The 27,867-nt window shown below is 43.9% G+C and overlaps 1 protein-coding gene across 16 annotated transcripts in view; it reads left to right on the top strand.

The window, feature by feature from the left end:
- bptf (bromodomain PHD finger transcription factor) overlaps nt 1-27,867 on the top strand; it is a 198,865-nt gene that overhangs the window by 97,794 nt on the left and 73,204 nt on the right. For all 16 annotated transcript variants that reach the window (XM_038777441.1, XM_038777450.1, XM_038777443.1 and 13 more), the window contains 4 exons: nt 1,503-1,632; nt 2,008-2,143; nt 7,811-8,047; nt 9,841-12,640. In XM_038777441.1, the coding sequence (XP_038633369.1) occupies nt 1,503-1,632; nt 2,008-2,143; nt 7,811-8,047; nt 9,841-12,640 (3,303 nt within the window). The remainder of the gene's footprint in view (nt 1-1,502; nt 1,633-2,007; nt 2,144-7,810; nt 8,048-9,840; nt 12,641-27,867) is intronic.

Here is a 27,867-nt window from a genome sequence, read left to right on the forward strand (position 1 = left end):
AAGAAGGCAGTTCACCACCACCTTAAGGTCAGGAAGGGGTCAACAATAAATGCTGACCTAGCCAGCAGCACCCACATCCCATGAAGGAATAACAGAAATGTTCCATGATTTTAATCCAGTGGCCATGAAAGAAAGGCAATATGTTCTCAAGTCAGAAGGGTGTGAGATTTGCAGGGGAACTTGCAGGTTGTGGTGTTCCCATGCGTCTGCTGCCCTTGTCCTTTTGAGGTATAATCATTATCGGTTTGTACGGTGCTGTGCAAGGAGCCTTGGTGAGTTGCTGTCGTGCATCTTGTAGATGGCACAAACTGATGACACTGTACATTGGTGGTGGAGGGAGGGGTGCCAGTCCAGCAAGCTGTATTGTTCTCTATGGTGTTGAGCTGCGATCATGCAGGCTCTGGGGCTGGTTTAGACAGTGGGCTAAGACAGCTGGCTTGTAATGCAGAACAAGACCAGCAGCGTGGGTTCAATTCCCGTTCCAGTCTCCCCGAACAGGAGCCGGAATGTGGCGACAAGGGGCTTTTCACAGTAACTTCATTGAAGCCTACTTATGACGAGAAGCAATTATTATTGTTATTATTATTAGTGGCCAACATTCCATCATAATCCTTACTTGTGCCTTTTAAATGGTGGACAGGCTTTGGGGAGTCAGGAGGTGCGTTGCTCACCACAGTATTCACAACCTCTGATCTGCTTTTGTAGCCACAGTATTTATATGGCTGATTCGATTCACAGAAGTCATAAGTTTGAAAGGTGCTGTTGAAGGGTGCTTAATAAGTTGTTGCTGTGCATCCTGTATATGGTACACGCTGTGTGATCATGGTGGGGAGTGAATATTTAGGTTGGTGGACTAAGTGCTGATCAAACAAAACAGTGCAACATCCAGTTATTTGGTCAATTTCTCAATCTGTTCATGGCTTGCAGTGTAGAAGCTAGGGGGCAGGAGGCCCTCACCTAAACAAAATGGGATTGAGGGCAAGAAGCAAAACTGTTCAGACAATACAATTTATTGAACATAGTCATGTTGCCTAGGTAGGTATTGAGAAAGGCAAAGTGCTTTCCCGTGACAGTAGATAAAGCAGACCTTTTGTGTATTTTTTCCACTTGCCTTCAAAATGATATTATCCTGGTCAACAAGTCAGACAGATATTGCATAGTCTGAAGGGATCGAAGATGGGAGAAATTGGAAGAAGCCATTGTGCCAGCCCAAATTGAACCAGTTAGACAATAGTACAAAATGATTAACATCATCGATACAGGCATTTAATGCAGACATGTTGAGCATTGGTATAATATTGGAAGTATACTTTCCGAGTTTCTACTAATTTTGGATTGTGGACTTCCAAGTCATAATATCTCTGCAGCACCCACGACTGGTGCGTTAATCACCCATGGAAAGGGAAGAGAAACTTTCCTTTCGCGTTATCATAATAAAGTTCGCTGAAACATGTTCTATTTGGATCTCTAGAATGCTAAGATTTTTCCTGCATTGATCACAGATTTTATCGATTAACATCTGTTGAAAGAGAAGAAAAGGAGAAAATCAAAAAGCGAGAGCGGAAACTGGAGGAAGAGGAAGTTATGCAGCAAGCTACGTGGGTGAAATATACCTTCCCTGTTAAGCACCAGGTAGGTTGTCATCTGTGAAGGGTGTTTTTCCTGCAACTTGTCAAGAATGCCTAGTTTTTCGTGGATACAATAATCATTAAATAGTCGGGCTAGTTGACTGAACACTTGAAGGTCACAAGTTTGAATCCCAAGGCTGTCCAACTTTCTGGAAATGAATTCAGTCAGTTGGCTGCTAAGGGAATAGCAACTATAACGTGCAGCAGCTAGAAAGTTTATATGGACATGCCAGTTGGATGATCACCTATTGTCATGGGTGTAGAATCCATAGCTTTAACTACTCTGGTTGATAGAGGATGCATCATCTGGGACTAGGGGGATAGGGAAGACAGTCCCCCCCCCCTTAAATAACTTAAATGCAACCTAATATTCACACAGGTATGGAAACAAAAGGGAGAAGAATATCGTGTAACAGGATATGGTGGCTGGATGTGGATCAGTAAAACACATGTCCATCGTTTTGTGCCCCGGCTACCTGGAAATACAAATATACACTATCGGAAGGAGCTGGAAGGTATGTTCCAGTTCCATTCATGGTTGATTGTGCCATGCAATTTTTGTTTACTGTTGGACATGAATATTTTCTCATTGAAAGTCAGAGCAGATTTGATGGGCCAAATGGCCTACTTCTGCTCCTAAGTATTATTTTAATATCTTGACAGTTCAAACTTCATTGGCTGGAAACATAGTTGCAGATTCATAAACTGATGTTGTTGGATTTGAAGAAAAATAATCACTGCTTGTTTGATCAAAATCAATTTCAATTAATTCCTACTTCTTTAACATATATATAACGTAGGCTGACAAAACACTTCACTGCTGAGGGAGTATTGCTCTGTCTGTGATGCAGTCTGCTCTGTCAAGTTTGTGTAAAAGATCCTATGCATTCTTCAAAGGGGAGCAAGGAATTCTCCCCGACGTCCAAGCTCATATATCTCAACCAGCATGGCTAAAAGAGACCGTCTGCTCATTACCATATTGCTGATATGGGATCCTACTGTGCATAAATTGGCTGCCACATTTCTACATTAGGCCTTAATATCTCGGCTCCCCAGTTTTGGATTAGGGGTATCTGAAAGATGTGCTGAGGAATTCCCTGCGGAGGTTTGCATTGCAATTGTCCTGTACTAGGAACCATTCAAAATCCAATTTAAATCGCAAACTTTGAATAATTCCAACTGGCTTGCACCAATAATTGGCTAGAAAAAGTTAGAAGGATTTGCATCTAATATCTGGGCAACTATTGTGCGGACCCATGCTTATACCCCCACGGAACTCCTCTGAACCCTGAGGGGTCTTAGACTAGGGGTCTCACCTGATCAGTGTTGGAAGATTGGGGGAGATAGGATTGAAAAGAAATTGAGGCACGTAATTGGGAACTGGGTGACAATCTGTGCTGATTGCCACTCCACGGAAGATCAAGCTCAATATTGTAATAATTTTTTAAAAATAATTTTTATTGAAATTTTTACAAAATATAAACATCTCAACTCTATTAACAAAACAACCGGGGTAACGCCCCAAGAGCAATACCCACCCAACTTCAAAAGCAACTACAAACAAAAGAAAAAAGCAAAAGAACACCCAACAACAAAAGGGAAAGAGATAGCACCCGCCACATCCCACAAACCCATGTACACAGTTCTCCCTCCCACCAATCCGTTGCTGCTGCTGCCGGCCTATTTCCCTACCGTTCCGCCAGGAAGTCCAGGAAAGGCTGCCACCGCCTAAAGAACCCTTGTACTGATCCCCTCAGGGCAAATTTCACCTTCTCCAATTTAATGAACCCCGCCATATCATTGATCCAGGCCTCCACGCTTGGGGGACTCGCATCCTTCCATTGGAGCAAGATCCTCCGCAGGGCTACTAGGGACGCAAAGGCCAGAACACCGGCCTCTTTCGCCTCCTGCACTCCCGGCTCCACTGCAACCCCAAGAATTGAGAGTCCCCAGCCTGGCTTGACCCTGGATCCCACCACCCTCGACACCGTCCTTGCTACCCCACACCCCCGAGAGCAACCGATCCCGCACCCCTCGTGGGGGCAGCAAGGGGAACCCCTCCACCTGCTGCCTGGCAAACGCCCTCACCTGCATGTACCTAAACATGTTCTCTGGGGGAGCCCAAACTTCCCCTCTAACTCCCCAAGCTCGCGACCTCCCTCCACAAACAGGTCCCTCAACCCCCTAACCCCTACCCTGTGCCAGCCCAGAAATCCGCCATCAATGCTTCCTGGGACAAACCGATGGTACCCCCATATCGGGGCCTCCATCGAGCTCCCCTATGCCGTCTCCATTGCCCCCAAATTTTGAGGGTAGCCGCCACCACCGGGCTCGTGGTATACCTCGTTGGAGGGAGCGGCAACGGCGCCGTTATCAGCGCCTCCAGGCTCGTGCCCACACGTGACGCCGCCTCCATCCTCTTCCATGCTGCCCCTTCCTCGTCCATTACCCACTTGCGCACCATCGCTGCGTTGGCAGCCCAATAGTACCCCCAGAGGTTGGGCAACGCCAACCCCCCCCCTATCCCTGCCCCGTTCCAGGAACACTCTTCTCACCCTCTGAGTCCCATGCGCCCACACAAATCCCGTGATACTCCTGTTGACCCTCCTTAAAAAAAGGCCTTCGGGATAAGGATGGGGAGGCACTGGAACAGGAACAAAAACCTCGGGAGCACCGTCATCTTAACGGACTGCACCCTCCCCGCCAGTGACAGCGGTAACATATCCCACCTCTTAAACTCCTCCTCCATCTGCTCCACCAACCTTGAGGTTGAGCTTGTGCAGGGCCCCCCAGCTCCCAGCCACCTGGACCCCTAGGTACCTGAAGCTCTTCCCTGCCTGCTTCAGTGGGAGCCTACCAATCCCCTCCTCTTGATTCCCCGGATGTACTACAAACAACTCACTCTTGCCCAGGTTCAACTTATACCCAGAGAAACCCCCGAATTCACTAAGAATCCTCATCACCTCCGGCATCCCCCCACCGGGTCCGCCACATACAGCAACAGGTCGTCCGCATACAGCGACACTCGATGCTCCTCCCCACCCCGCACCAGGCCCCTCCAGTTTCCTGACTCCCTCAATGTCATGGCCAGGGGCTCAATCGCCAACGCGAAGAGTAAGGGGGACAGGGGGCACCCTGTCTCGTCCCCCGGTACAGCCAAAAGTGCTCCGACCTCCTCCTATTTGTGGCTACACTCGCCATCGGGGCCTCGTAGAGCAGCCTCACCCACCGGATAAACCCCTCCCCAAACCCAAACCTCTCCAACACCTCCCACAAATACTCCCACTCAACCCTATCAAAGGCCTTCTCCGCATCCAATGCCACCACTATCTCCGCCTCCCCTTCCATGGCCGGCATCATAATGACATTGAGGAGCCTTCGCACGTTCATATTCAACTGCCTTCCCTTCACAAACCCCGTCTGGTCCTCATGAATGACCCCGGGCACGCAATCCTCTTCTAGTGGCCAGGATCTTTGCCAGCAGCTTAGCGTCGGCGTTTAGCAGCGAAATCGGCCTATATGACCCGCACTGCAGAGGGTCCTTGTCCCGCTTCAGGATCAAGGAAATCAGCACCCGTGACATAGTTGGGAGCAAAGCCCCCCCCCTCCCTTGCCTCGTTAAAGGTCCGGACCAACAGGTCCAAATACCTTTTATAAAATTCCGCCGGAAACCCGTTCGGCCCCGGCGCCTTCCCCGACTGCATGCTCCCTACCCCTTTGACCACCTCCTCCAGCTCGATCGGCGCCCCCAGTCCCTCCACCTGCTCCTCCTCCACCCTCTGGAATCGCAGCTTGTCCAAGAAGCGCCCCATTCCACCCCCCTCCACCGGGGGTTCCGACCATTACAGTTACTCATAGAAGTCTCTGAAGACCCCATTAACATCTACTCCCCTCCGCACCACCTTCCCAGCCTTATCCGTCACTCCCCCAATCTCCCTGGCCGCGTCCCGCTTTCGGAGCTGGTGTGCCAGCATCCTGCTCGCCTTCTCCCCATATTCATACACCGCCCCCTGTGCTTTCCTCCACTGATCTTCTGCCTTTCTGGTAGTCAATAGGTCGAATCTGGCCTGAAGGCTACGCCTCTCCCCCAGCAATCCCTCCTCTGGAGCCTCCGTATATCTCCTATCCACCCGTCAATATTGTAATAATGATAACTCTATGTAGTTGACTGACTTTGATGGGTGTCCTGAGATTAAGAGACAAAGATTTTTTTGGTAGTTGTCCCAGAACGGAGAGATTTTAAAGCCCAAAATTGTATAGAATTTTTTTCTTTCCCACTCCCATAACCCATCTTATGTGCATAAATATTTTAACAATTTCCATCTTATACCAGAAAGGAATTTGGAAGACTGAATTTGCTGTTGCTCGTTTATGGACATTTCCTGTGAGGGAAATTCTTGTGTGAAAAAAGTTTACTTTTCAGCATGCAAATCTTTCAAGCAAAAGCTGGAGCTAAGCATAGAGTCCATTAGCTGCAGCACAGGAAAGGTACTTTGGCCCAATGCCTCTGCGCCAATCAAAAATAACCACTGAACCATTCTAATCCCAATTTCCAGCTCTTGTCCCGTTGCCTTGTTGCCTTGCCTTGGCATCACAAGTGCACATCTAATTACTTCCTAAATGTTGAGTCAATGTGGTTGATTCTTAACTGCCCCCTCAAGTGCAATTAGGGATGAGCAATAAATGCTGTCCCAGCCAGCGACACTCGTGTCCCATTAAAGAATAGAAACAAAATGAAGGTCTGTGCCTCCACCACCCTTTCAGATGGTGATTTCCAGACTCTCGACACCCTCTGGGTGGAAAGGTTTTTCCTCGCTTCCCCTCTAAATCACCTGCCCCTTAGTTTAAACCTGGTCATTGATCCCTCCACCAAGCAGAAAACTATCTATTCTATGCCCCGCATAATTTTATACATCTTAATCATGTCCCCCCTCAATCTTCTCTGCTCCAAGGAAAACAACCCCAATATATCCAATCTCACTTCATAACTAAAACTCTCCAGCCCAGGCAACATTCTGGTAAATCTCCTCTGCACCCTTTCCAATACTATGACATCCCTCTATAATGTAATTTCCTTTTTAAGTTCCCTCTTGCACATTCTATATTCTTCTAGGGATTGTGCTATTTTGAGTCCTCTATCAGCCATAAGCCTCCCTTTTTCTCATTATCCAATGCAGTACATCCCTCGATAGCCAAGGTTCACTGTTTAGAACTTTGATTTCAGACCCATCCTTGTCTTTTGCCATAAGAATCTTGAATGTAACAGAGTTCTGATCGCTGGCTGCAAAATGCTCCCCACTGATGCTTCATCCACTTGCCTGGCTCTGTTATCTAAAATTAAGTCCAGGACTCCCTTTCGCACTTGCTCTCTCTCAATGATTCATTTAAAGAACCGTCTCAGATTTTGTTGTTCCTTGCTGTAATTGATTCCCGGATCAAAATTGGGACACCCTTCTATTTTACCGCCTTCCCTGTTTCGCCTGAAGATCCTGTATCCTGGAATTATTGAGTTACCAATCTCTCTTCTCTCTCTTCTCCTCCTCTTCCCCCCCCCCCCCCCCCCCCCCCCCCCAAAGTCTCAGTGACAGCAATTACATCATACCCCCATGTTTTAATTTGTGCCCTCAACTCATCTACCTTGTTCATCAGACTCCTTGCATTAAAATAAATACCATCCAATCTTGCCAGACTCCCTTATGACTTAACTGGCCTAGAATTTCTATAACTTGTAACTATGTAAAATTACCCGCCCTTTGTGTTAAAGTAATAATGCTATATAAATGCAAATTGTTGTTGTTTCTCAGGGCAGCTATTCCACAGCTACTATTTGATCCCGATTGTTATTGTGATTCAAACTGGATTCACATATTTGTTATTAGAGGGTTTTTTCCTCTTTTTAAAAAAAATAAATGTAGAGTTCTTTTTTCCAATTAAGGGGCAATTTAGTGTGGCCAATCTACCTACCCCGCACATCTTTGGGTTGTGGGGGTGTGACCACACAGACACTGGGAGAATGTGCACATTCCACACGGGCAGTGACCCAGGGCTAGGATCGAACCAGAGTCCTCGGGGCTATGAGGCAGCTGTGCTAACCACTGTGTCACTTACTTACCGTTTGTTATTAGTGTTAATGATATGGTGACAGAAGTTCATTTGTCTAAAATATGAACTGTTTATTTTAGGCGTGTTGAAAGATGATTCAAAATTGGATAAAAATGAGTGCTCTTCCACAATTAAAAGGGAGCCTGAAACCTGTAAGAAACACCAACCATCACATGACTCTAAGGATTTGCCTGAGAATGACACAGTCACAGACAAGTCATTTGAGATAAAATCAGAAGAAGAAGAAAAAGTAGAAGAAAAAGAGGAAGTAATGGAAATTGATACGAATCCTGATTCACAACAAACAGAAAAGAAAGGTAACTGCTTTTTATGTATGGATTATACAGCTTAGTGACACCAGTCAACCATTCATTACTAAAATTGTTTTTTAACCCATACTGTTTTCATTTTGTGTTCCACATCAACCCTCCAACATATATCAGAGCACCAATAACCTTGATGAAATTGCTGATTGTTCTTAGAAATGTGCCATTTTGACATGCTGGAGCAGAAGGGGGTTACCCGTTCCTCCGTGCTGTTGCATGCACATGTGATAATGTACCAATTGTGGAATCTCTGGCAGTTCCATGTCTTTTCGACACGTGGCACAGGTTGGGAATGTTCCGGTGAGCTGTACCAATATGTAGCCAAATGCTACTTTGGAAAATACAAGAATAAATCTGGTTACATGTAGTAATGTAATTCTCTAAATGTATGTCTGTCTGTTTGAAAGAGATATTTATAATTTGTGTGGTATAATTTTTGTCCAAACACAATGATGTGTACATGAAAAATGTGAGTTTGATGAACAGACAGTGTGAACTTAGTGCAGTGATGTCACTGAAGCCACCATTCAAAACACACATTGGTGTAGGTTACAAAAGCAGAAAATACTGGACCATCTCAGCAGGTCTGACAACATCTGTGGAGAGAGAAGGGAGCTAACATTTTAAGTCTGGATGACTCTTTGTCAAAGCTCAGTTCAGCTTTGACAAAGAGTCATCCAGACTCGAAACGTAATGCTCCCTTTCCTCTCTACAGATGCTGTCAGACCTGCTGAGATTGTCCAGCATTTTCTGTTTTTGTTTCAGATTCCAACATCTGTGGTAATTTGCTTTTGTGTTGGTGTAGGTTATATCTGTAATTAATAATTTTGGAATGAAGTTAGATGGAAGTACTTAAAAAGTTGTCGAGGAACTGAGATGTATTCCATAGGGATGGGCAACAAATTCTGACCCAGCCAGAGACGTCCAAGTCCCATGGAAGGATAAGTTTTTAAAAAACATGTACACTGCAACACTGGATATTATTTTAATCAACAAATTCTGTAATGAAATCGGGTAGGCTAAAAAGGAAAGAAAATTGACTGCCCACGGAGATCCACTTGTGTCTGAATGGCCTTGGTTAGCTTGACTCACAGTAATGTCACAGTTCAATAATGCTCAAAGCAGTTGATTAGACTGAGATATCTAAGAAAGTTTGCCATCAGCCGAAGCCTTTGTTTTTCTCACTATTTTTGACTTGCAAGTTTTTCTATTTTGCAACATTTTCAAAATTAACATCTGTTCATTAGACAGCAGTGGACGTAATTTCCTGAACCTAAGATTCAAAATTAGATCTTCAAATCATTAAAATATGTTGGCCTTTTACCCATCAGTGTTTTGTTTCACTTTTAAAAATTATGTTCTGGAATAAAACCATGGAATTAACTCCATGTTGGTATTTTAATTTTTGTGTGGGACTTAGACCTAATAAAGTAAAGAGATTTGGCACCATGTCAATGAATCCAGTTTTCTGTCCAAACAAACAGGCAGCTAAATCCCTTCGAAGGTTATGCCTATGTTGTCTTTGAGTTGGACTGTAAAGGATACTAGTTTGGAGTAAGTGGACTCTCCCTTTATTTTTATTACCCTAGCCCTTTCCACAATCTTCTTTGTCTCTGGGACAACCTATATTACTCGCTCTATGAAGTGGCTTGTTGGGTGTCACCAGGCCACTCCATTAGACTGGTTTATGACCAGAATGGAAAAAGTCAGTCAGGAAACATCAAGGGTGGGCAGTTTCCCCATTTATGTAACTCCTGGTGTTAACTGTACCATTTTTATTTTAGAGAGCAATGAAAATATCAGAACTGATGGTGATAAGTTAATAAAGGAGGAACCAATGAATTTGGATGAAACCAAAAATGAATCCGGTTCACAAGAACAGGAAAAGTTTATCTCAACTGATCTTCTCAATGTGAGTGAGGCCTTTCAACTCAGGACTTGGTATAAAAAGAGAGTAAAAACCTCTAAATTAGATGGATTGTTGGATCGGCGAGTAAAACAGTTTACGATGGAAGAGAAACAACGGCAAGAAAAACTGAAACAAGAAGCCTTAATGAAATTACCGAAAAATGAACAGAAAAGCATAGCTGAACCACAGAAATCTGATCAGGCTGGAAACTGTCTTGAGAAAAAGCCTGAATCAGTAGTGCAGGAAAAAGAACATGTAGGCCAGATCTCTCCCAAAATCGCCGTTGATAGCGGGATGGCATCAGTTCAAGAAAGCACTGCTGAGAAAAAGCCGGGTTTGACCCCTGAAAAAGACTCAGTTTTAGCACCATTGAAGGATCCGGGTATTGATAATGTCGAGTCAAACCAAAAACATACCAAGGAGACCACTGAGAATAATATTGAATCAATGGTCGCTGGTGATGAAACAAAGGACCTGCATTTAAAAAGCAAGGAAAATGGTGCGGAAGGCAGTGCCCTGCAATCAGTTGTGGGGAAAAAGTCTGTAAATGATGGTTCTGATCTGAAAAATAAGAGTATCTGTGAGCCATTGGCAACAGAAGGAATCCATGGCAATCGAAACACAAACATGGGAGAGAGTGTAGCTGAAGGTGGTGGTGATCTAATGGAGACAGATGCAAAGAGTGAAAAAAACAGCTCTGAAATTAAGGCAAATAAAGACATTCTTGGAATTATATATCCTGAAAAGATAGACCCACAAACCAATGAAGCAATTTCTGTAAAATGTGATGGACCAATGATTGTTGAGGAAAATGGTATAAAAGAATTCCCTGTCCACGGGGAAAGCAATAGTATTGAAAATAGATGCCTTGTAAAAATGGACACAGATGGTTTTATGGAAAATAAGACTTCTGAAATGGAAGCAGCCGAGGGCAAACTGGAACATCAGCACCCTGTTGATCAGGTTAATGGAAAAGATGTTTTGGAATCTAAATCAGCTGTTGCAATGAAGAACTATGAATTGGTGCCATCTGAAGCATCTGATGCTGTTGCTGCTGTTAATAACATTGAACTCTTTAAGGAAAAGAGCAGCACCAAAGTAAACTCTGAAAGTGAAATAAAATCATCAGCAAAAGACCCACTGGTTAAGCTCGTTATGAATGGAGATATTACCATGGGTGATTTACAGGACAAGCCTATTAGAACAGAAGGAAAAATGTTAACAGCTGTTCATGATGGTGTAATAACAGATAATGATGATACAGTTCCCCAGTTAAAGGCACCCAGGACAGATGATGCAGCCCCACAGGCAAAGGCACCCAAGTTAGATGATCCTGCCTCACGGGTAAAGACACATAAGTTAGATCATCCAGTCCCACAGACAAAGGTACCCAACTTGGATGATGATGTCCCACAGGTAAAAGCACCCAGGTTAGATGATCATGTCCAACAGGTAAAAACACACCTGTTTGATGATGCAGCCCCACAGGTAAAAGCACCCAGGTTAGATGATCCTGTCCCACAGGTAAAGACATCCAGGTTAAATGATGCTGTCCCACAGCTAAAAGCACCCATGTTAGATAATACATTCCCACACCTAAAAGCACCCAGTTTAGATGATGCTGTGTCACAGGTAAAGGCACCCAGGTTAGATGATACTGTCCCACAGCTAAAAGCACCCAGTTTAGATGATGCTGTGTCACAGGTAAAGGCACCCAGGTTAGATGATACTGTCCCACAGCTAAAAGCACCCAGTTTAGATGATGCTGCCTCACAGGTAAAGGCACCCAGGTTAGATAAGGCATCGACAGAGGCCAATGCATCCAGGTTAGAACATGAACAATTGCCGGTAAATGAATCTAAGTTGGTTAATATTTCTGAGGTAATAAATTCTTCCAAAGGGTCAGATCTTTTAAATGTCACCTTGGATAAATCAACAGAGACTGAAAATATAGTGAAACCATTGGAAATAGATGGACAACTGCATAAAAAAGCTACTTCTCCACCCCTAATTTCTGTAGCAGACTCTACTTTGAGCAAGAGCTTCAGTGAGCAAAACGGGATTCAGTCGGAAAGTGAAGTTGGTGATATCAATGGGGATCATGAGGTTAAAACTGTTACTAAAATGACCACCACAACTACAACCATTTCCACAGAATCTAAAACTGTTGTTAGTGTGACTGAGGCTTCTTCTCTGCAGAGCAATACTCCATCAGTGGTATCCTGTATTAAGAACTGTGCTGTTTCTTCAACGACTACCACAACCACAACATTCACAAAAGTGACCTCACCAAAACTGGATAGTACAGTAGATGCCATGACAGTCACAGAAAAAACTGTAGTCACAACCACAGTGACGGACTGTGTGGCCACTCCAGGTGGCATGTCAACAACTACCATGACTGTAAGTAAGGAATATTCCACCAAGGACAAAGTTAAACTAATGCGGTTTTGTCGGCCCAAAAAGACCAGGTCTGGCACTGCCCTGCCTTCATACCGTAAATTTATTACCAAAAGTAGCAAGAAGAGCATATTTGTCCTGCCCAATGATGACCTACGGAAATTGGCCAGGCGATCTGGGATTCGAGAGGTTCCAGGATTTAACTACAATGCAAAACCCGCGCTGGACATCTGGCCATATCCGTCACCGAGACCAACATTTGGCATTGCGTGGAGGTATTCTAAATTAACTCTTAAAGTGGTTACAGTAGTTATTAAAGTTTTTTTTTGTTAGTTCACGGGATGTGAGCATTGCTGGCTGGGCCAGCATTTATTGCCCATCCCTGAGGGCATTTAAAAGTCAACCACATTGCTGTGGATCAGGAGTCACATGTAGGTCAGACCAGGTATGGATGACAGATTTCCCTCCCTAATGCATTTTATTGAACCAGATTGTTTTTTATGGCAATTGACAATGGTTTCATGGTCATCATTAGATTTTTAATTCCAGAATTTTATTGAATTCAAATTTCACCATAGAACCTGGTCTATGGATTGTTAGTCCAACGACTATGTCACTACCTCACCCTGGTAGTGTTTGGACTTGATTTTTCAATTCAAACTGACCAATGTTGCTACTTTGGAATGGCCATCACAATTTGCCAATTTACCCCCCATTTTTATTTCCCTAGCCTTTGACTCTTTATTATGGCGATACAACCCTGCAATGTCATTTAGTGGTTCATCCACATATCCTTAATTCAGGTGTGTGCTTAAATAGTGAAAGATGCCAGACTACTTGAGTCGTGCAATCTTAGTCCTAAAAGCACAAGAAGATAAAGATTGTCAGCATGAGCATGTCATTCTGCCTCACAAACCTCGTTCACCATTTATTGTGATCTTGGCTGATAATTGCCCAGCTTCATTTTCTCACCCTATCCCACATGCTTTGATTACCGTGCTATTCAAAAACCTATTGATCTGTCTTTAATATATCCACGATTGATATGGCTAATCATTTAACTTGAACTCCTCATTTCATGCCCCTCACTAGTGCACTTGCAACTAAAGTGCAAACACCATTATTTTTCTTAGTTGCCAGGCTCCCGAGCCAGTTTTAATGTATGTTTACCCAAGCAGCTGAGATCAGCTAATACAGCATTGATTAGTAGGTTGAGCCTGAAAACTTTGTGGCCTGGTTCAACTACTAATTGATTTAAAATCTTCAGCCATCAAGGGAGCTGCTTTGTCATGGGTATGAAGTCTCCCCTGAGTTGCATAGATGTTTCACATGCGAATGATTCCCCAATTTGTCATTTACATTGCTGATTTGCTGCTTTTATTAAAGCAAGTTTTGTTTTTAATTTTGGGAAGCTACATGATTAAGAAATTCCTTGAGCTTTGAGATTTAGTGTAAGTCGATGGGTAAGCTGTACTTGGCTAAGTCCTATTTTTATGTGCTGGTAACCACCATTTTTTTTTTGTGGAAACAGTTGTGAAACAATATTCTTAAAATGGTCAATGAATCAAATATTCCTTTTGGCCGCTAATGCAACAAAATGATTTACTACGTTTTCTATTTTTTCTGCTAGTACAAGCACAAGCTTTTCTGTGCTTCATTTTCTGCTGATGCCTCATTTTCTCTATTCTCCGACCTGGTAACAAGATATCCAATTGAGCTTTTGTGAAATTCTGGCATGTGCTTTTTGCACGTTATTTTAGAATCATAGAAAGTTTATGGCACAGAGGACACCATTTGGTCCATCGTGTCTACACCAGCCAAAAATTGAGCCACCCACCCGAATTCCACTTCTAGCATTTGGTCCATAGATGTACAGGTTACTGCACTTGGCACACCGATGTGCATATCCAAATACCCTTTCAATTAGTTGAGAGTTTCTGCCTCTCTTACCCTTTTTCAGGTCGTCAGCTCCAGGCCCCTTTAACTGTCTGGGTGGAAAAAGGTTTTCTCCCCTCCTCCCTAATCATTTTATCAATTATTTGTCTATGGCCCCCCCCGAGTCACTGAGCTTCACGCTAAGTTTTTAAAATAAATTGAGAGTACCCAATTCATTTTTTCCAATTAAGGGGCAATTTAGTGTGGCCATCCACCTAGCCTGCACATCTTTGGGTTGTGGGGGCGCAACCCACGCAAATACTGGGAGAACGTGCAAACTCCACACGGACAGTTACCCAGAGCCGTGATCGAGCCTGGGACCTCGCCACCGTGAGACAGCAGTGTTGACCACTGCGCCACCGTGCTGCCTACCTCTCTGCTAAGTTAAATAGGCCCTTCCCACCCACTGTGTATAGCTTTTATGTAGTTCCTGCAGAATTTTCTTGTTCTTAATTCTATGCATCAAACTAATAAATTGAAGAATTCCATATGCTTTCTTCACCAGCTTATTGACTTGTCCTGCTACTTGCAGGGATCTGTGGGCATTCACTCTAAAGCCTCACTTTCTCTATACTTCTCTGTATCCTCCCATTCATTGTGTATTCCCTGGCATTGTTTGACCTCCCCAAATGCATCACCTCTCATTTCTTTGCATTGAATTCTCTCCTGCCCACCTGACCAGTCTTGATATATTCCTGCAGTCTACAAATATCCTCCACGTTATCAACCTTGCAGACAAATATTGTGTTGTCTGAATACTTGATTGATCCCTTTCACCATATCGGCGTACATTCTGTTTGAGTGACACATAAGAATATTCTTCTTTTACAGTTTTCTGTCATCTTTGCCCTCTAGTTGTATAGGATGGTGCTGCGCCCTTCTGCAGACACGCAGCTTATATCTGTTCATAATCCAGGAAGCCAAAGTTCAACATTTGTTTGTGTATTTCTTGTTGCCTGGTGAGTGGGGGGATATCAAGCCCAGGAGGCCAAACAGCAAGTCAGACAATATAAACACTTAGTTGCTGCCTTTGAATTACACAATTCTGCAATAAAGCTTTCGGAGCACTGCTCCTTCCTCAGGTGAATGGAGAGGTATGCTCCAGAAACATTTATATAGACAAAGTCAGAGATGCCAGACAATGCTTGGAATGCCAGCATTTGCACGTAATCAAATCATTACAGATCCAGAGATAGGGGGTAATCGCAGCCTTGGAGAACGCTTACCCGAAGATCAGAGGCTGAATGCCCTTGACTGCTGAAGTGTACCCTGACTGGAAGGGAACATTCCTGCCTGGTGATTGTCGCACGATGCCCGTTCATTCGTTGTCGCAGTGTCTCCATGGTCTCGCCAATGTACCACGCTTCAGGACATCCTTTCCTGCAGTGTATGAGGTAGACTACATTGGTCGAGTCGCACGAGTATGTGCCGCGTACCTGGTGGGTGGTGTTTCCACGTGTAATGGTGGTATCCATGTCGATGATCTGGCACGTCTTGCAGAGATTGCCACGGCAGGGTTGTGTGGTGTCGTGGTCGCTGTTCTGAAGGCTGGGTAATTTGCTGCAAACAATGGTTTGTTTGAGGTTGCGCGGTTGTTTGAAGGCAAGTAGTGGGGGTGTGGGGATGACCGTGGCAAGATGGCATTCAGCCTCTGATCTCCGGGTAAGCGTTCTCCAAGGCGGTCTTCAGGACAGGCGACAAAGCAGAATTGCCGAGCAAAAACTTATAGCTAAGTTCCGCACACATGAGTGCAGCCTCAACCAGGATCTTGGATTCATGTCGCATTACATTCACCCCCCCCCCAATCTGGCCTGGACTTGCAAAATCCTACCAACTGTCCTGCCTTGAGACAATTCACACCTCTTTAACCAGGGATAACCAGGCAGGAATGTTCCCTTCCAGTCAGGATTTTTTTAATGGACAAGCAGATGCTTGATAATGGGACTGAAAGTGATGCCGTTGCCTTTTCTTTTGCTGAATGCCAAATATTTTCTCAACTTCAATTAAATCCTTATGGTCACAGAAAAATTTGTGTCATGTGCTTTGACCCATTTATCAAAGAAACTGAATGACTTGTTAAAAGTTCATCAGTAGTGGTGCCTGTAGCAAATAGGAGTTCTGTGGTAATTCACATGTGCATAAAAGGTAAAATATTGAATAGCTGATGAAAATGTCCTGCAGTCTTTCAAATAAATTGAATTGACCATGCCAATTTGAATATGCAAATCCAAATCCTTTGCTGCATCAAAATCTTTTGGGGTAAAAAAGAGGGTGAGCAAGAACAACATGGGTCCCTTGATATGTGATACTGCTGTTGAAAATAAGGAAATAAGGACATGTTGAATAATTATTGTCAGTATTTACAGTTGAAGAGGTCAGCATGTTAGCTACCCCAAGGAAATTAACACTTGAATTAGGTTCAGGGAATTTGAAATTGAACGTAAACAGAGCAACACTAATGAAGAAAATAATGACACGGAAGAGTGATCAATCTCGAGGACGAGATGGCTTCCATCCCAGGATTTTAACGGAAGTAGGTTTTAGACGGGACAGCAGGGGAAACGGAGAAAGCGGGAGAGTTGTATTTCTGATTAGGGAGCAGATCACAGCTATGTTGAGGGAGGACACATTGGTGGGATCTTGTGAGGTATTATGGATGGAGCTCAGGAATAATAAGGGTGAAATCACAATGTTGGGAGTGTACTATAGATCTCCCAACAGCCCGCAGGAGACCAGAGCAGTTGTGTAGTCAGATACTGTACTGAAAAGGTGTGAAAAAAGCAGGTCGTTGTGATGGATGATTTAACTTCCCCCATATTGACTGGGAATCCCTTGCAGCCTGGGGCTTGGATGGAGTGCAATTCGTTAGATGTTTCCAGGACTGTTTGATAATCCAACCAGGGAGGGGGTCATACTGTCCTTGAAATTGGGGAATGAGCCAGGCCAGGTGATTGATGTTTCAGTGGGGGAGCATTTTGGGCTGAGCCACCATAATTGCATAAGATTTCGAGTAGGTCATTGATAAGGACAAGAGTGGCCCGCAGGTGAGGGTGCTTAATTGGGCGAGGGTCAATTACATCCAAATTAGATAGGAACTGGGAATGTGGATTGGGAGTGGCTATATGAGGGCAAATCCACATCTGACGTGGGAGGCTTTTAAAGGCCAGTTGATTGAAGTGGAGGCCAGTTGATTTGAAGCGTGTCCCGCAAAAATGAAGGATAGATATGGCAGGATTTGGGAACTGTGGATGACCAGGGGAATTGTAAGCCTAGTCAAAAGGAACAAGGAAGCATACGAAAGGTCTAGGTATCTAAAAACTGACGAAGCCCTAGAGGAGTACAGTGAAAATAGGAAGGAACTTAAACGTGGAATTAGGAAGGCGATAAAGGGGTCATGAAATGTCTTGAGCAAACATGGTCAAGGAGAATACCAAGGCTTTTTATGCATATATTAGAAGCAAGAGAGTAGCAAGAGAAAAGTGTAGGTCCACTGAAGGGCAATGGAGGGAAGTTATGCGTGGAACCACAGGAAGTCAGTGAAACCCTTGATGAGTATTTTGTATCAGTATTCGCCATGGAGAAGGACATGACGGATGTTGAGGTCAGGGATAGGTGTGGGAACGCACTTGAGAACGTCAAAGGAGGAAGTGTTGAGTATCTTAAATTGCATTACGGTATTCAAGTTCCCGGGGCCGGATGGGATCTATCCCAGGTTACTGTGGGACGCAAGGGGAAAAATAGCTGGGGCCTTGACAAGCAGATATCTTCACATCCTCTGTCCACCGACCAGGTTCCAGAGGACTGGAGAAGAGCCAATGTATTCCCTTGTTTCAGAAAGGAAGCAGGGACAATCCAGCAAATTATAGGCCGGTGAGCCTGACGCGAGTGGTGGGGAAGCTTTTGGAAAAGATACTGAGGGACAGGATATATGTACATTTGGATGAAACTGGAACAGTTCGAGACAGGCAGCATGGTTTTGTATGGGAAAGGTCATGTCTCACCAACTTGATTGAATTTTTTTTAATAAATGTTTTTTATTGGGTTTTGAACAAAGTGTATTTACCGCTATGTACACAGAATAAGATATATATATTTTTTATATATATAATGCACCAGCTCAACAGCAGCAACTGTACAATTGGCAAAATTATTTACAACACAGGTAGGCATCTATTTGAGGGGGGGGTAGAGACTGGGGAGGTAGATGTACATTTGGGTGCCGGAGAAATAATTACAGAGGACAATACTCGAATGGGTCTGGTGTTGTGCCTTGCTTCTCCTGGACGGATTTTGCTGCCGTTGTCGTATCGCGCTCAACTCCGCTTCGGCTGTCCCATCCTCCCGTCTTTCGCATGTATTCACCTTGTTCTTTGTTCCTAGATGCTAAGTTTGTTATCGTTTCCCGTGCCCTCCCTCCGGCTATCATTTCCCTGCCTCCCTGGTTCTCCTCTATTGTTCCCTGTCTCTTCCCTCTTCCTTTCCCCTCCTCCTCCTCCTCCTCCTCCTCCCCCGCCGCCACCCCTGTGGTTTGCCTTTTTAAAAATAAATTTAGAGTACTAATTTTTCCAATTAAGGGGCAATTTAGCATGGCCAATCCACCTACCCTGCCCATTTTTGGGTTGTTGGGGTGAAACCCACGCAGACACGGGGAAAAGTAGTTTGCCTTTCTCTTCTCTTAGGTTTAGCTGTCGTTTCCCCTCCCCGCTCTATCTCGTCCTCTCATGCTTTGGCTACTTTCCCCTGATTCTTGGCTACCTGGCTATTCTTCTGCTTGTTCGTTGGCCACAAACAGGATTCTACGGCGGCCGATCAGGGAGGCAAAGGCAAGGGCATCCGCCCTCTTCCCCAGGAATAGATCTGGCTGGTCTGAAACCCCCGAAGACCGCCACTTTCCGGCATGGCTCCACCCTCATCCCCACCACTTTGGACATTGCCTTGACGAAGGCTGTCCAGTACTCCGCAAGTCTGGGGCAAGACCAGAACATCTGGGCGTAGTTGGCTGGGCCTCCTTGGCACCGTTCACATCCATCCTCCACCCCCGGAAGAACCTACTCGTACAGGTTCTTGTTAAGTGGGCTCTGTGTAGCACTTTTAGTTGCGTCAGGCTGAACCTTGCGCACGTGGAGGTGATGTTGACCCCATGTAGTGCTTTGATTGAGTTTTTTGAAGAGGCGACATAGAAAATTGATGAGGGAAGGGCTGTGAATTTAGTTTATCGGGACTTTAGTAAGGTGCTTGACAAGGACCCACGTGGCAGACTGGTACAAAAACTAAAATCACATGGGATTCGGGGTGGACTGGCCATATAGAACTGGCTTGGTTATGGAAGGCAGAGTAGCGGTGGAAGGGTATTTTTCAGAATGGAGATCTGTAGCTAGAGGTGTTTCGCAGGGATCAGTGCTGGGACCTCTGTTGTTTGTAGTATATATAAATGATCTGGAGGAAAATGTGGGTCGTCTGATTAGTAAGTTTGTGATGCCGTGAAGATTGGCGGGGTTGCTGATAGTGCCAAGGATGCAACAGGATATAGATAGATTGGAGACTTGGGCACAGAAATGGAAGATGGAGTTTAATCCGGACAAATGCGAGGTGATGCATTTTGGAGGATCAAACCTAGGTATGAATTATACTGTAAATGGCAGAACCCTTAGGGACATTAACATACAGAGGGATCTGGGTGTGCAGGCCTACAGTTTCCTAAAAATGGCAACACAAGTGGCCAAAGTGATTAAGAAGGCATATGGCATGCTTGCATTCATCAGCCGGGAGTACAAGAGTTGGGAAATCAAGTTGGAGCTATATAAAGCCTTGGTTAGGCGGCATTTGGAGTATTGCTTGCAGTTCTGGTCACATTATCAGCAGGATGTGGAAGCTTTGAAAAGAGTGCAAAGAAGGTTCACCAGGATGTTGCTTGCTCTTGAGGGTCTTGGCTATGAGGAGAGGTTGAATAAACTAGGATTGTTTTCACTGGAAAGACAGAGGCTGAGGGGAGACCTGATAGAGGTCTACAAAATAGAGAGGCATAGACAGGGTGGATGGTTAGAAGCTTTTTCCAAGGGTGAATGTGTCAATTACAAGGGGGCACAGGTTCAAGGTGAGAGGGGGAAAGTTTAAGGGAGATGTGTGGAGTACATTTTTCATGCAGAGAGTGGTGGGTGCCTGGAACGCGCTGCCAGAGGATGTGGTGGAAGCAGGCACATTAGCAGCATTTAAGAGGCACCTGGATGGATACATGAATAGGGAGGAAATGGAGGAATAGGGACCGACTAAGGGCAGAAGGTTTTTTTTTCCAGTTAGGGCATCGTGATCGGCACAGGCTTGGAGGGCTAAAGGACCTGTTCCTGTGCTGTACTTTTCTTCTTTCTAGGTGAGGGGTAGAGTAGATGCACTAGCTATAATTTTCAGAGTTCTCTTGATTGACGGGCCATTCTTTTAGGTTGAAAAAGATACGCATGTCACTCTGCTGTTGAAGAGATGAGGTGCCTAAAATCTGTTGTCCTGAAATTTAGTCTATACTGAATAGGGTGACTGAACACTTCAGCTGATTGGAGAACCAGCATGGATTTGTAAAGAGTGAAAACGTAAATGTCGCCACAATTCCAGAAGACCATAGGCTGGTCTCTCCTTTGAGAGAGATTTGTCTGGTGGTGAATTAAATTGATGGTTACCACACTTGCAGGTGAGGAATAAGGTTGAGCAGCCCTTCATGTACAACCTCAGCCGGTTCGGGAATTAAACCCGTGTTGCTCCACATCGCGAACCAGCCATCCAGCCAACAGAGCTGTAAAGGGTAGGTCATGTCTGATTAACCTGATTGAAATTTTTGAAGACGTTACTAAAGTAATGGACGTGCAAATGTCTGACGATGTTATTTATATGAACTTCCAGAAGACACAAGTCCCTCATAAGAGATGGAGTTCATGGAATTAAAGGCAGATTATTGACCTGGTTAGGAAATTGGTTGTGCAGCAAGAGGCAGAGGATACTGGGCAGGTGCTCTTAACTGGCAGGATTTGACTAGTAGGATTCTATAACCATCTAGGTTAGGCCCTCAACTATTCATCTTATTTGTTAACCATTTAGATGATGGGATCGAGAGCCACATTTCAAAATTTGTTGATGACACAGGTGGCATTAAAAATGATGTAGATAGAGCACAAGTTACAAAGATGATAGATTAAGTGATTAGTCAAAACTGGGAAGTGGAATTCTATTTGGGAAAATGTGTATTCATCTACTTTGGGCATTAAAAAAGGATAGAAAGGAGTACTTCCTAAATGATGAGAAGTCAGAAACAGGAGGCTGTCATAAAACCCTGAGCGAATGCGTGGCCAATTCCAGCACCACTTGACCCAGAGTCGCAACACAGGTGAAATTAGATTTTATTTAAAATACCCGAGGTCCTTGGTTGAGCCCAAGAAACTGCGGTCACCAGGTTTGTAACTTTAAAATGCAAGTAACCATTTATTATGTACAGTATTATAACTAAATGGACAGAAAATATAACTGACTATCTGCTATCCCTTTCCTAAAACACCCCCCCCCCCCCCCCCCCATATAACGTGTCCATCTCTCTCGCACGGGCTCACTCTGTTGCGCACTCTCGCACTCTCTCTCGCCCTCTGATGCACTGGGATAACTTCCAGTCAATGTCTTCAGGTAAAATTCAGGGCTTTCGTTTTGGTGGCACTTCCTTCGAGGCTCGAGATGGTTTTCTCTGGCAAGCTTGTTTACTTTCTCTGCAGTCTGTGTGTCTTTTCAGGTTCACACAAAGGATGTGCCAAGCACTCGCTGCTTTCAGAACATGAGAGCAATTCTTCCACTTAAGTAAGCAGGAGAGAGAGCATTCCTTACACTTCCAAGGTCTAAACACTTTGCCAAGTTCTCTCAAAGCATTATTCAGGAACATATCACTGACCGTTGTCAGACAGAACACTGACCCTGGCCAACCTACCGGTTGCCAGTTAACCAATCAAACAGGCTCCCTCCACAACTGGTTTCTAAGACCACCCGGTGCTGAGGAATCTGACTTCTCCTCTTCAAAGTACAAAACCTGGGAATGCAGTGTCCTGGCGAATAGGCTATTTCAAGTTTGAGTTTTCTGCTTAAAGACACATCCTGATTATGGGTCCACAGACCAAAATAATAAACATAACATAAATAGGAACATAGGAAATAAACTGGAAGGACTCTTGCATATATCCCCCCTTAGAGGGATGAAATATCATCGCAAGGACCTTTCATCACTAGGTATATGACAAACCACAAAACACACATCCATTCCTTTTCCCTTTCCCACTACATAGGTTCCCCCAATCTTGTAACTGTCCTTTATCAGCACTTAACTCGTGACAATGCAGCCATGATAATATTGCCATTTCTGGAAGCATGTGCATTTTTAAGTTGAAAGTGTGCAACAAAAAACTAATGGAACAATCTTGAGTTCGGAGTCTTAAATCTTTCCATAAACATACAATAATCTTTATTGTCACAAGTAGGCTTATATTAACACTGCAATTAAGTTACTGTGAAAAGCCTCTATTTGTGGATTATGGTCAATATAGACTAGGTTTACTGGACATAAACTTCAGCATAGCAATGATAATGATAATGACAATGCTAAGACTTCCTTCTCAATGCTGGAATATTTTCATTGGCACAGACTTAGTTTATTTGAGAAGTATCCCGCCAGTCCCTCTATTCATGGCTCGTCATCCTATAGTAACACTGCCCTCACCCTCAGCTCACTGGCATCATCCGGGGCAATTTTAAGGGGTTTGGAAAATTGGGGCAGCCAACACTGGGTTGATTACCAATGTGCACCATAATTTCTCAAAAGCTGTTTGGCATTCTTATCTCTGTTATGTCAGGTTGGTAACCTTATCTCTAGTTTGGGATGTTCTGGATCTGGTGTGTTTGCCCACATTTTCATTCTTTTCCCAAAACCTTTAAATGCACTTTGGCTACCTGACCAGCTCCTGTGAATCTCTCCAAAAAACGTGGGCATGTAATCCAACTTTGAGGATTTGCCTTTTTGTTTTATACATGTCTCTTTCATTAACTTTAATGGACCTCATACTTCATAGCTATAGGCCAATCCAATTTCATCAACACCTCCCACTGCTTGGGAAAAGCTTAATGATCTGTTGAGCTGCTCGCAGAAACATACTTTTCACTGTACCTTGGTACACGTGACAATAAACAAATCCAATACAATGAGCTAAAACCAGCAGATTCATTCAGAGAATCCCTGGTGGAAAATAGTAAAAAAATCCAATCTCTTTGGTATTGATGGCAATAGGCCCTAATCATGGTTTTGAGAGTCTCTTCAAAGCTCCCAGAGTTTGTGGGTGATAGGCGGTTGACTTTAGTTGCTTGATACAACGGATTATGCCCTGGAAAGTTTCAGACATAAAGTTAGAACCCTGGTCAAATTGTACTTTTAAGGGTAGGCCGTAGCGTGTGAAGAACGTTCAACTTTTCTACTACTAGCTTAGCTGTAATTGATCTTAAAGGTATGGTTTCTGGATGATCATATCCATGACCGTAAGAATGTACTGATGCCTTGCCTTTGTTTTAGACAATGGTCCTACACAATCTACCAATACCTGACAAAATGGTTCTTAAAACTGGTTTGGGTATGAAAGGTGCTGGTCTAATCACATGTTATGGTTCACCTATTTCCTGACAGTTGCACTATCTCCTTATGCAGTCCTGGCCAGAAAAATGCCTGTTGACCGAATGCCTGAGTTTTCGGAATTTGTGTGACCCACAGTATTTCCCCATGATATTTGGGCAGTACCACTATCTGATGAACAACTGTCTGCAGGTTTATGAGGATGTCGCCATTTGCTCATCAATATTCTGTTCTTCTGGAACTCCCTCAGCTTCTGAGAGAGCTGACTTGGCTCATCGATGTAACTCTGGGTCTGGCTCCAGGGCCTCAATTAATGAAGTCCTATCAAACGCATACTCGGCATTATTCTCGTCCTCAAGGATAGTTTTGGTAATTCTACCACCTGATGGTGGTGTGACTTCAACCTCTGGTGATGGACTTTGTTTAGCCATTGCCCTGATCACCACACATGACGAAAAAATATCTGGAAACTGTTCCTGTAACTGTTCTGTCTCCTTATCTCCCCTCAGACTCTCTTTAATCATGGGTGAAGCTATAATCTTCATTCCTGCCAAACCATTCCCCAAAAATGAGTATATTCTTTCTACTGGTAACTTATTGACTATTTGACAACTACTGGATCTGATAATAAATCACACTCCAATTGTACTTTATACATACAAAGGGAATGAGATATAATCTCCATTTATCCCATTCACTAACACCTTAGCTTTCATTTAACTATCCAGAGGGAAAATCAAATCCCTCTTTAGTAAAGGAGTTTGCGTGGAACGTATGTCCCTTAAAATAGTTCAGCACAGTCGGCTAAAACAGTTGGCTTGTAATGCAGAACGCGCAGCGCGGGTTCAATTCCCGTACCAGTCTCCCCGAACAGGCGCCGGAATGTGGCGACTGGGGCTTTTCACAGTGACTTCATTGAAGCCTACTTGTGACAATAAGCAATTTATTATTATTAGTTTTAGGTTTGGCTACATAATTTGATAAAAATGGAGAGTTCTTCCCCTTAGACAAAAGCTCTACATAGCTCCCATCTACCTCATTTGCTGCACCTCCCACAGCAGTGGTTACCTGTGGTCTCCTTGTTCTCACTAGAGCTACAGTCTGCCCTGTAGTATTCTTCACTTTCCTTCCATTTTCAGAAACCTCATGAACTCCTGCAAGTCCCATGGGCTTTACTCACGACTCCCGACGTACTGAACGAACATGCCCCACTTTACTGCAATGGAGTAACACTTGGGCCTCAGTACTTTCCTTCCTGCTGAGGAGAAGATCTCAGAAAATTCCTGGCTATCCTTTCCTTACCGTGGCTACCTGCCTTCCTTTAACTCTCCTACTTCGCATCCCTTTCAAAATTAAGGGGGTGATGTAACAAAGATTTAAATGTATGGATCTGGTCATAATCATCAGCTATTATTGTTGCTTGTCTAGCGGTTATAACCAATTGGTCTTCAACATTTGTTCTTATCACAAAAGGTAGTGAATTCTTAAATTCTTCCAAGAGAATGATTTTTCTTAGAGCCTCAAAATTTTCAACTCCCAATACTCCTACCCACCTATTAAAATTGTTCTGCTTAACCTTTTTAAATTCAACATAAGTCTGCCCCGGCTGCCTCCTTTAAGTTCTGAAACTTTTGCTTGTATGCCTCCGGAACTAATTCAAATTCACCCATAATCATCCCTCGTCGTAATCCTTATACACCCCTCTGACAGGGAAGCATAAACTTTCTGCGCCGACTCTGTCAGTTTACTTTGCATGGGTATTGTCCACTTTTCCTTTGGCCACTCCATTTGAGTTGCTATTTTCTCAAATGCCATGACGAATTGCCTCTACATACTTTTCCTCAAATTTTGGTAGGGCCTATACATATTTAAACATAGGATTTGGACTGGAAAGGTTTGCTCCTCCCTCTTGGCTTTCCTCAACTTCTGTCTTTTTCTCCAACCTTTTACGTTGATATTCTCTTGCTAATCTTTCCATTTCCACATCAAATTTCCTCATTTCAGTTTCCTTTTGAAAAGCTTTCTTTATCTTTTTCCCACATCTCCAACTTTTCCCACCATAGCCATGTTGTACAAAATTCTCCCATATGCTCGAACTGCAACAAAATCTCTCCTGATTCGTTTCCAGTCCAGAAGGTACTTCTGATGCTACACTACTTGGGCTACTTGCTCGTGGGCTGTGTTTCTAACAGACCCAAATACTCAACTATATCTCTGCCTTCTTACCTTTAGCTGGCGCCTCGACTTTTAATTCACTTGCCAATTCAACTTATCTTTTCAAAGCCCTTGTAAATAAACCTCTTCCTAGGAGCTTCCAGAGCCATCGTGTTATGCTATTACAAACCTGGTGCCTCTTTAATATATACTGAACCCTAAATTGTTGCTATCTACCATTCCAAAAATCCCAGAACCAAGCGCCAAACTGTGACATAACACCCGAGGCTAGTGTGCGGTCAATTCCAGCCCCACTTAGCCAGAGTCGCAACACAGGTGAAATTAGATTTTGTTTTCAATGCCTGAGGTCCTTGGCTGTGCCCAATAAACTACAGTCTCTCGCCGTTTATTATGTACACTATTATAATTAAATGGACAGAAAATGTAACTGACTGTCTACTACCCCTTTCCCAAGCCCTTATGCTCCTAGTTCTTATGTTCCAAGTAGAACGGTTCTGTCTAATTCCAACTCTTGGTCTATAGCCCTATAGGTAACATCACCTCCAGCACATATCTGGTGTTTTTGGTTAATAAGGGCATTTCTTGATAAGAGAATCAAGGGTTATGACTTGAGGCAGGAGAATGGGGATGTGGAACATATCGGTCATGATCGAATGGCGGAGCAGACGCTTTGAGCTGGATGGCCTGTTTCTGTTTCTTATGGTTTTTTTCTAACTCGTTGCACTCTGCGCACACACACAGACAACAATGCAGGTGGGAAAGGGAAACAAAAAATATAAATAAGAATAAACGAAGAAGGGTCCTTGATGCACTGGGATGACTTCCAGTCAATATCTCTCAAGTTCAGGCTTTCGTTTTGGTACTTTTTACTTCTAGGCTTGAGATGGATTTCTCTGGCACTGTTGTTGTCTTTCTCAGGCAGACTGAGTCATTTCAGGTTCACAACAAAGGATGTGGCAGGCACTCACTGCTTTCAGAACTATAGAGCAGTTCTTTCACTTCAGCCAGCAAGGGAGAGGGTGCTCTCTTCACTTCCTGGGTCTAAACACTTCTAAGTTCTCTCAGAAAGCATCACACAGGAACCAATCACTGACTGTTGTCAGGCAGAACACTGTTCTGGGCCCAAGCCATCGGATGCCAGTTAACCAGTCGGACAGCCTGCCTTCACAGCCGGTTGCTAAGATCCACCCAGTGCTGAGGAGTCCCCTCTCCGAAATACAAAACCTGGAAACAAGGAGTCCTGGTAAGCAGGCTGTTTCAACTTTGAGGGTCCTCTGCTTAACGGCACATCCCGATTTTGGGTCCACGGGCCAAAATAATAAAATAAATAAATGGGAACAAGGAAATGAACAGTTTGGACACTCTCTCAAAGTTAATGGGGGATCAAGGTATGTCACAGGACTCAAAATAATTTTTTTTCGAGTAATCCCTTTGAGGAAACAAAATTGCCGTTGGGCTATTTTTTGGTGTAACTTGTTTATTGGTGTTGCAGTCACAAAGAATAATTTTCATTTGTATTTGTGTTGATTTTTTTCTGAGGTGGGGATGCTAGGGGGGGGGGGTGGAAATCTTCCTCTTTTAGAGAAATAGCGCATAGATACCAAATGAAAGACTTATCTTTTATTCCTCATCAAAAATTTACATATAGTGCAAACTGTTTGTACGATATTGGACAGACATAGGAACAGGTGTAGGCTCAAGCCTGTACTGCCGTTCCTTGAGATCAAAGCTGATCTGTAACTCAACTGCATATAC

This window comes from Scyliorhinus canicula, chromosome 18 (genome assembly GCF_902713615.1).
Source record: "Scyliorhinus canicula chromosome 18, sScyCan1.1, whole genome shotgun sequence".
Taxonomy (NCBI): Eukaryota; Metazoa; Chordata; class Chondrichthyes; order Carcharhiniformes; family Scyliorhinidae; genus Scyliorhinus; species Scyliorhinus canicula.